This window comes from Cyprinodon tularosa, unplaced genomic scaffold (assembly GCF_016077235.1).
Source record: "Cyprinodon tularosa strain WSP-4 unplaced genomic scaffold, ASM1607723v1 ctg31, whole genome shotgun sequence".
NCBI lineage: Eukaryota > Metazoa > Chordata > Actinopteri > Cyprinodontiformes > Cyprinodontidae > Cyprinodon > Cyprinodon tularosa.
The window spans coordinates 397,130-412,162 of record NW_024039019.1 but is presented as its reverse complement, the minus strand read 5'-3'; the positions used below and the strand labels follow the sequence as shown (position 1 = coordinate 412,162).

General features: G+C 38.5%; 1 protein-coding gene across 2 annotated transcripts in view; it reads right to left on the bottom strand.

Annotated features, from left to right (window-relative positions):
• The window catches only part of micu3b (mitochondrial calcium uptake family, member 3b), a 34,670-nt gene that overhangs the window by 4,744 nt on the left and 14,893 nt on the right, over positions 1–15,033 (bottom strand). The window contains exons 8-12 of one of the 2 annotated variants that reach the window (XM_038292286.1): positions 10,026–10,067; positions 6,920–7,015; positions 6,388–6,476; positions 6,113–6,284; positions 626–734 (exon numbers count right to left, since the gene is read on the bottom strand). In XM_038292286.1, coding sequence (XP_038148214.1) covers positions 626–734; positions 6,113–6,284; positions 6,388–6,476; positions 6,920–7,015; positions 10,026–10,067 — 508 coding nt within the window. The remainder of the gene's footprint in view (positions 1–625; positions 735–6,112; positions 6,285–6,387; positions 6,477–6,919; positions 7,016–10,025; positions 10,068–15,033) is intronic. The other variant, XM_038292287.1, reaches the window with a different exon arrangement.

Genomic DNA, 15,033 nt, shown 5'->3' with positions numbered 1-15,033 from the left:
CCGGTGGCAATCCCATTCTTGGGAACGCTGAAGCCTTATTCCTGTTTGTCTCCTGCTAGTAGCTTATCTGAGTCCCCTCTTTTAAGCGGCAATATTGCTGTTCTGATGCACAGCAATGGTGTTTCAGCGGCTGTTATCTTGGAGACAGCTGCCGTTAACCAAGAAAAAAGGATTTCTAACACCTTTCCTTATACAGCATTCATCCTGCTCTTACACTCAGTCATATATAGAGAAATAATTTCTTCTTTGCAATCAACTGCTTTTCATTTGTTTGTTTTTTCTTTAAGAAACTGAAGGAGTTTAGTTGAACTAATAAAATCTAAAATTTAGTTTGACTTAAAAAGTTATCTGTCCCCATTTTAGGTATCTTCAGAAATACAAAACTTTTTGCTGTTTCACATCACTTCTGGCAATATTCCATAAAAGAAAGAGATGAAGCTGTTGCTATAATGAAGATATTTGTGTAAAGATGTGGATCCTACCTGGTTAAACTATAGCTGTAATTATAGAATGATCAATCAGTCTGATCAACTGCTGCAGCAGCTATATGTGGACAAGGAAACTCCCAGCTTTAGAAGCTGTTTTGCAGCTTGAATTAAAAGGAAATGATGCTTTGAACCTTTACCTTGACCAACAGAGCGGTGAGCGAAGTTATACATCTTCATGGCGATGGCGAAATCCTCCAAGTTGTTCAGGAACTGGAAGAATGATCTGAACTCCTCGAAGCTGATCCCCTAGAAAACAAAGAGCTGTGAAATCAAACCATGCTTTTTATCCAGGATTCAGATGTTGGAGCAGGCGAGCTTCGTGTGTCAACACTCCTGCAAGAGGACGGTGCTAAAATTCACACAAAACCTAATCGCTCTCCTTTCATCTTTCCAAAGGAATCCCTCAGTGTGTGTGGGGAGCTTGAGGCCGTCAGATAGATAACACACCCAAACAGACAAAGTATACATTGCTGAATTTTCCCTGCGCCGTATGGACACGCCGGGCTGTCAGCTCGCAGACCTTTTCTAAAGCAGATTAACCTGATACTTGAGTAAACAAAAACAAAAGTGATGAATCCCCCAAACATCTCAGGCTTGGCTGATGACTCAAACACTGAGCCCATTGATGTCCACTCAACCATCCTGCAGCTACTAGCTGTTTCTGCAGCCGGGGGGGTGGGGGCCCCCCACCCGGACCCAACAGAAACACACACAGCGGCTGACAAATGGAGTAATGACTAATCTGTGACGCTTTGCTGTTCCAACAATGCAGGAAACATAAAATATCGCTTAGCGTAATGATGAGACCCACTTGATTATCAATAGAGATCTAGCAACAGGCTCCTCATGGGGCTGAGGAGCTGCCGGCACCTTTTCACGCAGGTCAGCGTGCGGAGAGGAAAAAACACATTAGAGCTCGAAATGAGGCTGCTTCACTCAGCAGCCAATTCACATTACCCAAAGAAACTTCCAGAAAAAAAAAAAAAATGAAGGGAGAAAATGAAACAAATGTGTCTGAGGTAGGCCCGGGGGGATATAAACATCTTATTACGATATCGGATGATGATATTAAGAAAAATAAAATATACTTCTTCACAGCATTTCTTAGGCCCACAAGAAGAGCGATGATGAATAAACACATTGTCCTCAGGATACCAGGCATATAACGATGCATAATCTATATCCTTATGCATCTCTTAATAACCGCATTTAATCATAGTCTTCAAATTGATCAGAAAAATTATTACAGAAAAAGAAGAAAAATGGTTATTGAATAAATAGTAATCATTGATTTCAATTTATTGTTTAGACAATAAATTTAAACAAATGCACACTCCTACTCTGAGGATAGTTAGAGGTTCCTAGAAATAAAATAAAAACTTTATTTAAAGCCTTGTTTATGGTAGGGTTCATCAGCTGTGAGAGAAAGCTACAATAATATTAAAAATCTAATACTTTGCTAATATAAATACTTTTTTTTTGGTCTTTTACCTTCCTTAGCTACACTATTACCTCAAAAACATTTACAGGACAGGCTGCTTTGCTGCAATACACAACAATATATATTAATTGAAGAACTCCTGCGTTTTTAAAAATAACCCATAGCACTCAGTTTGATAGAGAGAATTAGCTCACATTTTATTAGTAAAGTCTATCTGATTTAATAGCTATAAAACCCCAACAGAAATTAGGTAACGTTTACTCAAACTTACAAACTTTAAATACAGGAAGGCATTAGCCTGGAATCGAACCAATGATCGTTGTTATTTAAAGCAGCAGTGCTATAAACTAAACCATTGTCTAGTTCACTTTCCTGACTTTTCACACCGTGCAGACAACAAGGCTGCACAATTAGTCTGATTGAAATTACTGTTTTCAAACAGAAAAATAAAAAAAATGCAATAATTATCATTTATATACGGTTAGATTTAAACAACTAACAACACATAATTTTCTTGCTCGAAGGTTCATTTGCCGTCTAATCTGTAGAGGTGATTTTTAACTGATTTTCAAAGGATTGCACTTAACATCCACCAAAATCGTTTCTTAGAGTGGTCTAATGATGATCATTGGTGGGGTGAGAGCCTATATCTGTAAATAAGCAGCTCAGGAAACCTTGCAGAGTTGATCCTAAAATGTGAGGCATCACTTAGATTGAGAACAAACAGGACAGGATGCTGATCACATGATCCTACCTCCTGAGTTTAGAGAACCAGTTCAACTTCCCTCGCTGCTTTTGCAAACTCATGAGCATTTGTTGGACCGACATAAATAGTTGTTAAAGTGAGGAGGATTTGTCCCCTTGGAAGTAAAGGCTGTAGCGCCCCGGGGGCCTCCTCATCGGTTCTTTTCCTGGGAGCAAGTTATTTACTACTCTTAACTCAAACTCGGTAAAACCATATAAAAAAGGACTATAAAAACAGGAGTAAAAAAGTAACAGAGTTTATTCCAGATCAGGTCGTTACAGGACAGAGAAAAATGCTTAGAGCTATGCACAGCTGTGGTCTCAAAAATCACGTCCGCAAGCGTCCGGCAAAGTTTGAGCCCCGAACAACGTCATCTCCTGCTTCTTATAACTTCTGAGTCTGTGTTGCATCATGTGGATGCTTAGCTGTCCGTATCAGAAACTGACACGCCATCCATGTCTTGACCTCCATGCAGGTTGCCTCTCTGTCTCAGGGTTACAGATACAGTAGCTCTCCTATCAGACCGGCTCCAAGATGTGCCCATATCCTGTGTATTCTTAAAGACACGAAGGCTGTCCTGATTAGATGACCTCCGTACACACCGCGACATCCACAATGTGAAGGAAGGCCTTCTGCTCTGTCTAATCTGACTAACAAAATAACAATGCACATTATGTATAAATAATAAAACCTAACATAGTGCATAATGATGAAGCAGAAGAAGAATTGTTTAACAGATTAAGCTGCAAGTCTTTCAGGTTTTGTCTCTTAATATTTGCATACTTAGACAATGAAATTATGCCCATCGTAAGCTCAGTCAGATTTTTAAAAGCGGTTTTCAGCTCTTGCCTCAGATTGCTTTTGATTTGGGTCTGGACCTTGATGTAATTGTTTTAACATTCACAGCAAAATGTGTTCAATTGTGTTAAATTTCCAGTGTCACCATTGAAAATGATGTGTTAATTCAACACTTGTTTAGTCTAATTTAACAGTATAGTGGAGGAAGTTCTTTTTCCTGGATGGATCATTTAAATAAGTGGTCCTCCTAATTGTCAATCATTCTGGTGATATGTTTAGGTAAGGCAATACAACATTCTTACCCGTAGATAGCCATCTTTTTCTGCGCATGCCCACTTTCAGGTGTGTATGTGTGGTGAGCTACGGTTTCAGCCAGTCATTGAAGCTCGCCTTTCTCACCATGATTCGTTGTTGTACATACATTTTCACTGACCGGTGGTGAGTCTGACATTATGGAAAAATTACAAATCTTTTGGAAAGTAAGCTTTTATGAGGAATGCAAACAGCATCTTTTAAACAAAGCGTGCACAAGGAGAAATAGGTTGTGCATGCTCTTGCATGCGTTTAATAGATGTTCCCTCTCCAGGTAAAGAATTGTGCATGTACTTTTTTTTTATTGGAGAGGGTTCTTTTCAAAAATTAGGCAAAATCTTCCCCTATACATTTAAACAGTCAAGAGTTAGTTCCTCCAAAGGGTCTTCTCTTCAAAGATTCAGAATACATGTTGCTAAATTACACGTACAATGCTTTTTTAGTACATGGTCGTGTTGGGGAGGATCTGCAAAGATTACTGCGTAAATGTAAACATGTGCAAAACAATTTGGTTCAACCTATTAAAATTAGCAGATTGTGGGTTCTAGAGAAAGCTGAGAAAGATTTGTAAAATAAAGATGAGGTTCAAAGCCATGTAACTGGAGGTCATAAACATAATGAATAAAACATAAGTATTGACAAAATAGGAAACCTATTGTTAAATCATATTTATGAAGCACCTTATGTTGGTAGCCTAGTGGAAAGTTGAACATGAAATAATGAAAAATGAGAAAGCCATCCTTGTTGATTAACTCCCACCCATCCCTGTTGCGAGGAGTTAGAAATGCACTGTTGTCTGTCATTGGACCAATGCCTGCTTCTTGGCAACGAGGACTGGAGATATTTTTAAGTGCCAGTTTGCACCTGACACTCAGAAGTACTAAAATAGGCACAAAACCTGCAGCTACAGCTGAGTTTTAACTCTGGAATTTGGCACGTAGAAAATATTTACCTTTCCATATCTTCCACTCATGAATTTCAAAAGTTTGTTCAATAGAATATAATCTGCATATTGAAGGGGGCAGACATGCAAAATAAGAGTAAGCTATCTGCTGAGCTGCAAACATAATCTGCTCTGTGTAGACATATTTGCGCTCGTTTTAAGATGCGCAAACCTTCTGAAGATGTTATTAAGCTGCAGAAGCAATTTTGGCTTGGATTCTGACCAAGTGGACTTCGGAGTTGCAGGATGCAGGAGTTGGCCCTGCAATTGGAGGGTCACTGGTTGCAGTGAGGGTTGGGCAACATTTTATCAAATTGCCTGCTGTTGATGGTAGGGGGTGAGTAGCACCTGTGTACGGCAGCCTTGTTTCTATCAGTGTGCCCCATGCCAGCTGTGGCTACATGCCACGGTGAATGATTTAACTGCTACTGTAGTGTTTAAATTCAACGCTAATGTTTGGCGTCAACTTTTGAAACAAGACACTACCGTTATATAAAGTCCACCCTGTTGTTTTACCTCTTCCTAAGGGGTTAACCGATTGGCACTTTCATAATGAAACTGATTTGATCTGCTTTGGTCAAATATAGACACTTTAAAAGTGTTGAACAGATTTTTTCCAAAAAATAAAACAGTTGTAACTGGAGCTTTAGTTGAAAGAGGTATATCTTGAGTCAATATTAGAGAGAGAGTCCAAATATTATGTTTTTGAATGGAAATATCTTCCTTTTAGAGAAATAATTCCTGTTTTATTAACTGTATAATATGTTTTTCTTTCAAAATTTCCCAATTGTTTGTTATTTTTAAGTCCCTGCAGGAAGGACAACCTTTGCTGCGATTTCTTTCCAGCAGCATCCTAGGCAGCAGTTGTTTTTAGGAAGCTGAGGACATGCAGGTAGGTTTATACTCATGCCAGGATTATTCAACAGTGTTTGGTCTGATGTTCAAAGTCAAAGACGAGTGTTTGATAACCTACACCTGAACCAACATCTTTAATGTCTTCTAACAAACTGACGGACTCTTAAGACCTTAATTTGGTTGCACTTGATATTATCTAAAGGAGCTGGAGTGCCACATTTTCTCTAAACTTCACAATTTTGTGTTGGTCTGTTACATTGAATCCCATTAAAATATCTGGAAATGTACATTTGTAATGTAACAAAACTCATAGAAACCTCAAAGCCCTCGATAGCTGGCCATAAAACTAAGCTGGAGATCATTTTTTTCAGGTATTTTTAGCTTTATTGGCTTATATTAGCTTATATTCTAGTGAACTGAAAGGTCCAGTGCTCTCCTGGTAGTTTAAATTAATCAACTTTCATTATTTTAGCTTCTTGTTTTGATAAGGAATAGCAAAGCAAGTCTTATGAGAGGGAAAAAAAGCTCACCTTATCATCTGGTATACAGTGGCGTACATTCTCCATGTACCCGCCCACATCGTCCACATTTGTGTAGCGAAGAAGAATGCGAGCAAAGTCTTCTTCACTGATGGTGGGCATGCCTTTGGAGTAAGAGAGGAACTCTATCTCAAGCATTTCTGTCTGCAGGTTGTCCGTGAACCTGAATGAGTTGGACGGAAAAAAATACTTTACCCAACAAATAAAAAAATTGGATTTATTCAATCAAAGCCATCATTAACACAGAAGGTTCATTTTTAACATACTTGTAGAAATCTTCAAATTTCAACTCAGCTTTGCCTTTTTTTCCAAAGAAATGGACAAGCAGCGTGGTCTCTGTTTTCTCATCCACATGCTACAAGAGGGAACAGAAACTGTTGGCTATTTACAGATCTAAAGACAAAATATTATATACTTTCATTCTTAAAAATACAGCAAAACACCTCAGCTTTAAGTAAAATTAACAGCTCTCACGTGGCAATACGGAGTTATTATGTAACCATGCAGATAGCTTTAAAGCAAGGCATGTTGGGTTGTGAATGACATAGTTAATAATCCAGAAATCAGTCACCCGGAGCATTATTTTTTGACGTCTGCATGGTCCAAACACATGCCGTGCAATAGACTGAGTAAACATGCCACGCCCAATGTAGGAGCTGCTATTTCTAAGAGAAAAAAAAACACATCACCTGCCTTCAATTTTAACCTTTACTAACAGAACAGAAACATACAGTAGTCCAGGTTCTACAAATGCTGTATTTGTACTGGTCATTTAATACTTAAAAAGTCACCAGCTACCTCCATGAGATCAGAAAACAGAGCTTGAGTCGTGCCGTGCCTGAGAACATCCCACATGCCTGGGTTCCCCCCATGCTGGACGTCTTTTTTACGAACCTGTGACCGCAGTTATAGCACAGCAGGTTAATAGGACAAAATGCGTCAGGTACAAGTTACCACTTTTGAATAGGTTACAAATGGGAAAGGACAAAGTGAGAAGCTGCAGAGCAGACATGCTAGTTGACATATTCATATGTTAGCACTACAATCTGGAACCCTTTTTTGGGATTTTAAAGGGATTTACTGAAAGAAAAACTGAATAAAAGGGACGGCAAAAACGATCTAGAAATAGCTCAACATTTCTTAAATCAAGTGTATTTACCCTTAATTTGAGTGGGTAAATATCATGATTTGCCAAATGGATTTAGTAGTTTTACTCCTAAAATAAGATAATTAGAAAATATGCACTTAAAATAAGAAAATACTGTTGTTTTTTCTTATTTTAAATGTAAATTATCTTGTTCCATTGGCAAAGTGTCTCACTTCCTCAATTCAAGAAAAATGCACTTATTTTAAAGGCACACAGCGGACTTTATGACCTAAAGAGTTACCAAATGAGTTATTTTATTCCTCAAGCCACTATACGGCGCTTGACACTATTGATGCTACGAGCGCGGCTCCCCTCTTGAAATACAGACTATGTAAGCTGGGAGAAGACGCACCATCATTGGCCAGGTAATGTGACCTGGAAGAACGTACTGAATATAGAATATCAATATAGAACAGAATTCAACTTTATTTTCATTACACTGTCACAGTAAAAAGCAATTAATTCTCTGCATTTAACCCATCCCCCTTGGGGAGCAGTGGGCTGCAGTGTCGGGTCAAGGGTCTTGCTCAGGGACCCAGAGGCAGTCGTAGGAGTGGGGCTAGAACTCAGAACCTCTTGGACCCAAGAACAATGGCCTAACCACTAGGCCACCACTCTTCCAATACCCCCAATATCGTCATGGAGCTAAGGCTTTTGCTCTATTATTTTTCCGCCTCTTGACAACTGGTCATGGCTGAGGCAAGGAAAAACTTTTAAATTCCTGAGGATGCTTAAGAGAGAAACTGAGAAAAGGATTGTACACAAGGAAAAACAAGAGTCGGAAAGGATGTTGTTTATTGGCGCAGGCTGAAAGAAGAAGCCAGGCTTTAAACCGATTGTCTTTTCTCAACTTTATTATTAGACTGGTAAGTTAACACTTTGCTCCTAGTATACAGACATATATCTTTGTTATTATTTTAGATGTTTAGTAGAAGCAAAATACTGGCAGTTATAGGTCTAGCACCCCTAGTGGCCAAAAGTTACACAGTGTGCCTTCAAGAAAACTGATTTATTTAGATGTTTTCCAGTGTGTGAATTCTTCTCATCTGTACTTTAATACGCCACAATTATCCGATCAAAGCATCTAAATGGTTTAAATGGTCAACAAACATGATGCTCCCAGCACCGTGTTTCACTGCACCTACAGTACATATGTGGTGTTTTTAAATTTCCCCCCCACACAGTGCTATCTGGAGTAAGATAGCCATATTTATTCTGATTTTTATTCATTAAGGTATGAAAAACCTCTTCAGAATTATCCACACTTTGTTAGTAAGTGACATGAAATCCCAACAAGATATGAAATCATTGAAGTCTGTAGCTCTCATGTACCAAAACTTAAAAAATCCACAAGCTAAGATTAATTTACTGAGGGATCCGTCTTCGGAGAACACAGGCAGAATAGAGGGGTGAGCTTTGTGAGAAGCATGCAGCAGCAGTATGGGCCTGACACGAGCCTGGTCTGCAGCCATGCATGCAGCCTTTTGGCCAGACACTGCTGCCTGAGTAACATGTGTCCGCTAGGCCTGAGCGAGGCTTTGTTTAAGGCATCCCTATACCTGAAAGCAGCCTAATGTCATGATCTAAAGCAGAGCTCCAAAGTAAATGCAGGTTATGGAAACCTTTCCGTTTAGAATGTTGTTGTGAAACATTGTTTTTGGTCTTTTGTCTGTTCCACATCTGCTGTTTGATGCAACATAAAAGCAAGAAGCCACTATTTTCCTCAATGAAGTCATGCTTTTCATGGGAAATGACCCAATCATTATTGTTATTACAGTTTACTCACTGTAAAACACAACCGCTGAAAATAATTTGGCTGTTATTGTTATGCTCTATAGTCGTCCGTATCGCAGGATATCTGTTTTCTGAGCGAGAAAAACTATGATTTCAACACCGTAAACCATGTGTTTCTTCGTTGCTTCCAAGCAAAGTCCTGAGATTTCAACATGTGTGCACAAGAAAGCAGAGCAGCCAGCTGCTGCTGACACCTCATCGCTCGCTTGATCTCATAATTAATTATATTTATGAATCTTGTTTGGATTTTCATGTCTCAAAGTCTGAGGCGCAGTGTGAGACAGCTGATTAAACAGCTCTTCCTCCGTGCCTCGCTGCGTTCTTTAACAGAGAGAGAGATTTATGACAAAATCCAGCAACTAATTATGGAACAACACACTTCATTGCCCCGTGTTGCCCCCCTGCCCCTCATCTGAACAGATCCTGAAACAGTTGTAATTAGAATATGCTGGGGGAAAACCCAACCGCAGCACCGGAGGCAGGGTCTGTCGCAGTATGTGTTCTTAAGAGCCTGACTGAAGCCTGGAAAAGTGCCTATACTAGAGCTTCTTCTAACTTACTGGTAACTTCATGGTCAAACCCATCTGAAAAGGTAACCTGAGCCTGAATACCGCTCCATAAGACACTGTAACGATGAAGCATGTGGGTCCAGACAGAAAGCTTGTCAGTCTTCAGCTGGGAGCTTTCTGAAGTGGATTCTGTTGCCCAACCTCGTCAAAAGGTGAGCGCATAAATCACCTTCATTGTATCTGCTACACAAACACATACATATGTTAGATACCACTGAAGTAAAGGGTGGTGTGTATTTGAATTTCAACAAATTAAGTGAAGATTATCTTGTTTTAACCCCCACAGAGACCAAGAACTGGCTTCTATTGCTTGTTTGGGTCGGTTATGCATAAAAAAAAACATGCAACAAGCAGAACAGTTTAATGTCCTCAACGGGAAAAGAACAATACGTACATTGTGTGTCTGGGATTGGTGATGACCATAAAGCTGCAGGCTCTAAAACACAAACAGAAGAAAAAAAGACCTTTGCTTCAACAAACAATATATTAATCTCATATAAAAGAAAACGACATGAGTTTTCAAAAGCAGACTCATTTAATACGGCTTTCAGTGTGATCCAAGATAAAGTCAGGGTCTTAGATTGATGAATCCACTCTGACCTTTTTATGTTGTCTCCTGACATTATGTTCCCAAATCTAGAGTGGCCTTTCTAATGATCTTTTTGATACTCATACGGGTGTAAGATTAATTTGAGACTGTCCAGAGATGCTAAAGTTTGCCCTGGAAAAGCAAGCTCCACAGCGTTGTTTGTTTAGTGCGATAAGACCTCAAAGACTATCTCTTATCGCTCTATTCAGCCCGTCTGTTTACATCCACCTGCATGTGGTATAAGAAGCCCTAAAGAGATGAAAGCCTCAGGCATGTTTTACCCTGTATGACCACAATCACCCCTGTTCCCTCGAGGACTGCTGGAAGTGTTGTAGCAATAAAAAAAAAAAAAAGACTTTAAATTTTAGTCTTGTAGTATAGATGCTTCTACAATAATTGCCGTCAGGAGTCTTCGGGTAATTCAGTAGTAGTTCAGGGTGTTTACAGATGTTCAAAGTCATACTGCCTCAATGAATCCGGCATTAGTTTTTTTAAATTTCCACACTACTACACATTCTACCTTCAACTGTGGGGGTATATGGGAACGATGGCGGCTCAACCAGAGGTTGTTCGGCCTCTAAAAGGTTCCTATTTAGGTGCACATTATGTAAACATTTTCAGTTTTATAGAAAGGAAACAGATCAAGGCATGGAGATCTTTGTTCATTCTGTTTCCAGTGCTAAGCAGCAGATGTATTAAGGGCTGGTTATGCTCCTGCAGCAGTGTGTCGCAGTGAGCTTGTCTCAGGTATGACGCAGATATTTTTGATTTATGCTCAATGTTGAAGCATGGTCTGCGCTATGTTTATTCCACGCCACAACGCAAAAGGGGAAACTAGCTGCGGGTCTAGATACAGCCGAGGCTTTAACCTCTTACACCCTAAGGGGGTATAAATAAATTTCTGCCTGACAAAAACACACAAAAGTAAATAACTTATAGCCTCAAAGCTATTAGATTTAAGAAGAAACTTTTGGTACGTCTGTAAAGGTAAGATGTCATAGAATGGTTTTCTGGTGTCAGCACCAGAAAACCATTTTTTTCTCCATTTTTTTTCTCCATTCTTAAGACCAGCAAAGAGCAACTGGTATCTGTATTACCGTATACTAACACTGAAGCAAAAGACAGAGCCATTGATAACCAACTGAGGGACACTAGACACTCTGATAAACTTTAATCTAAAAAAAAGCTTTAGTTTATTTTATTCTTGTTAAAGGTGCCAATAAGTGATGCACTGAAGAAAAACACTGAATTGTTTTAGCACGTCTATTAATGCAATAAAATATTGCTCTGTAGAAAAAGGGGCCTCGTCATGTGCACTGCATAAAAAAACATAAAAATCAATCTGTTCATGAAAAACATTAAGCAATATACAGCAAGAATTCATCCTGATAGTGTTTACTTTGTCACCTTTGAACCAGAAAATTGTTTTTGCACAAATTAGCGAGCATAAGCATTGTTGTACACTATCGCCTTCTGCTGGTAGGACTTGTTTAACATCCATCAACTTGGTTCAACTCATTTTTTTCCCCCCAGCTTTTATTGTCATTTTACTGTCACAAGTACAGAGCAACGAAATTCACTCTCTGCATTTAACCCATCCCCTTGGGATGGGCCCAGGGACCCAGGGCGGCTCAGGGACCCAGAGTGGCAGTCTGTGGGAGTGGGGCTTGAACTCAGAACCTCTGGATTCCAAGCTCTATGCCCTAACCACTAGGCCATCACTCGCCTAAAAAGTTTTTTTTTTTTTTTAAGGCTGCCAGCTAATGTGCGGCACCAGTGGGTTAAGGGTCTGGCAAAAGGACACTGAGCGGCAATCTTTGGGGCTTGAACTCAGAACCTTAGCATTCAAAGCTCTACACACTACCCACTAGGCTACCATCCACCTCCTGCTTTATTGAACTTTTTTCCCACTTCGTCTAGGACCTTTCCTTTTTCTTTTTAAAATTCCTCCAGGTAAATGCTGATATGTTCTGCTCCCATACCTTCTTGTGTCAACAATGTGTATACCTCGGATCTAGTGTTCTCCAAATGCAAAGAGTCACATGAATTTAACATGTGCTTACGTTTGATTCCCAACTTCCACATGTGGATCACATTTATGCATAGTATCAAGTATCATTTTGTTCACATAAAGCGGTCACATGTGCATCACATATTAATCATATTATCTTCCATGCGAATATGATTAGACCAAGCTTTGTATAAAACCCTTTTACATATGTTAAAAAGTCAAAGTGTTTGTGTGTATGTTTTATTGTGCATTGTTATACAATTATGTAAACACCTTATTATGTCATTTATTTTACGAGATTTAAAATGTCAAAAATAGAATGAGTTTCAAAAATAAAAAAAACTGACATAAACATGCATTGTCAAACTGTTATTCTGTTTTTTTTTTTACCTTTTTTATTAAAAATGATACATAATTTTGCTTCTGTAAAAATATTGGTTAGATTTTTGCATTTTGTTTTATGTCTTCATTCACAGCTGCAATTTTGCAGGACCTCCACCTCTTGAAAAGAGGTTCACATATGACCAAATATTCATCCTATGAAACTGAATAACATGTAAAGCAAGGAGTATGAGGTGCCCCCAGGGACATAAATCAGAATTAACTTGCATATACACATATTAAATTACACTCTTCCATATAATATACTGAAAACCTCACACAAACACTAGTAAAAAGCTCTCACATAAACTAGTGAAAACATTTACCTCTTATATAATCTACTCAAAAGCTCTCATACAAAGTAGTGAGAACTGTTCATATAAACTGGTGAAAAGCTTTACCTTTCATACACACTAGTAGAAAGCTTTCATATACACTATTAAAAAGCTCTCATATACACTACTAGAAAGCTTTCATATACACTATTAAAAAGCTCTCATATACACTATTAGAAAGCTCTCATATACACTATTAGAACGCTCTCATATACACTACTAGAACGCTCTCATATACACTATTAGAAAGCTCTCATATACACTACTAGAAAGCTCTCATATACACTATTAGAACGCTCTCATATATACTATTAGAAAGCTCTCATATACACTACTAGAATGCTCTCATATTCACTATTAGAACGCTCTCATATACACTATTAGAAAGCTCTCATATACACTACTAGAAAGCTCTCATATACACTATTAGAACGCTCTCATACACGCTACTAGAAAGCTCTCATACATGCTACTAAAAAGCTCTCATATACACTACTAGAAGGCTCTCATACACGCTACTAGAAAGCTCTCATACACACTACTAGAAGGCTCTCATATACACTACTAGAACGCTCTCATATACACTATTAGAAAGCTCTCATATACACTACTAGAAGGCTCTCATACACGCTACTAGAAAGCTCTCATACACACTACTGAAAAGCTATTAGCGGATTTCAGTTGAAACGGAAGGTGTTTCAGTGAAACACGAAGGACCGTCATTACACCGGAAGTTGTTTTAAACGGAGGTCATTCTGGCTAGCTCCGTACATTTTGTGCTATCTCCGGCCGAAATTGTATCAAATAAAATTATTGATTCATGCTCAGCTATCCGCTAAACAACTCACAGAAGCATGGGCATTACTCGACTTTATTTTTTATGTTTATGCTTCAACAGAGATCCTTTTCCGGTGTTGTGCGAAATTCTGTTCCCATGTGAAAATCTGTTCCACCTGTGTCGGGAGCGCGCCGCGCATTGCAGCCACATAAGCGGATCTGATCATTTCCCAGGCCTTTCGGATCATTTCTTGGTTAAATAAAAAGTCGTAACATTATACAAGGTTGAGACATTTAATTTAATCAGCCGCTGTTGTTTACAAAATTGTAAAATAAAAAAAAATAAATGCGGTTTTCTTATGCTGTTTTGTGTTGTTATTTTAAACGCCAAGAGAATCAGTCTCTTTCCAAGTTTTTTCACTTCAGCCTGACAGAAATAAAAGTCAAGTCACCAAATACCAAATTTGTATTTATAATTTTTTATTACTGATATAAGATGATGGGAAGTGCCTGATAGCAGTTCCATAATATGGAAACAAATTAATTTAGATGCAAATCTTAAACTGTGTTTATTCCTCTCTTCATCAACAACAAACCATCTGGATTCGGTGATATTTGAGCAATGTTTGCCTAAATTAAAGGAGGGGGACCATATATTTTAGCTTTCTAATAGTGTGTATGAAAGCTTTCCAGTAGTGTGTTTGAGAGCTTTCTAGTAGCATGTATGAGAGCGTTCTAGTAGTGTATATGAGAGCCTTCTAGTAGTGTATATGAGAGCGTTCTAATAGTGTATATGAGAGCATTCTAGTAGTGTATATGAGAGCTTTCTAATAGTGTATATGAGAGCGTTCTAATAGTGTATATGAAAGCGTTCTAATAGTGTATATGAGAGCGTTCTAATAGTGTATATGAGAGCGTTCTAATAGTGTATATGAGAGCATTCTAATAGTGTATATGAGAGCGTTCTAATAGTGTATATGAGAGCATTCTAATAGTGTATATGAGAGCGTTCTAATAGTGTATATGAGAGCATTCTAGTAGTGTATATGAGAGCTTTCTAATAGTGTATATGAGAGCGTTCTAATAGTGTATATGAGAGTGTTCTAATAGTGTATATGAGAGCTTTCTAATAGTGTATATGAGAGCGTTCTAATAGTGTATATGAGAGCGTTCTAATAGTGTATATGAGAGCATTCTAATAGTGTATATGAGAGCGTTCTAATAGTGTATATGAGAGCATTCTAGTAGTGTATATGAGAGCTTTCTAATAGTGTATATGAGAGCGTTCTAATAGTGTTTATGAGAGCGT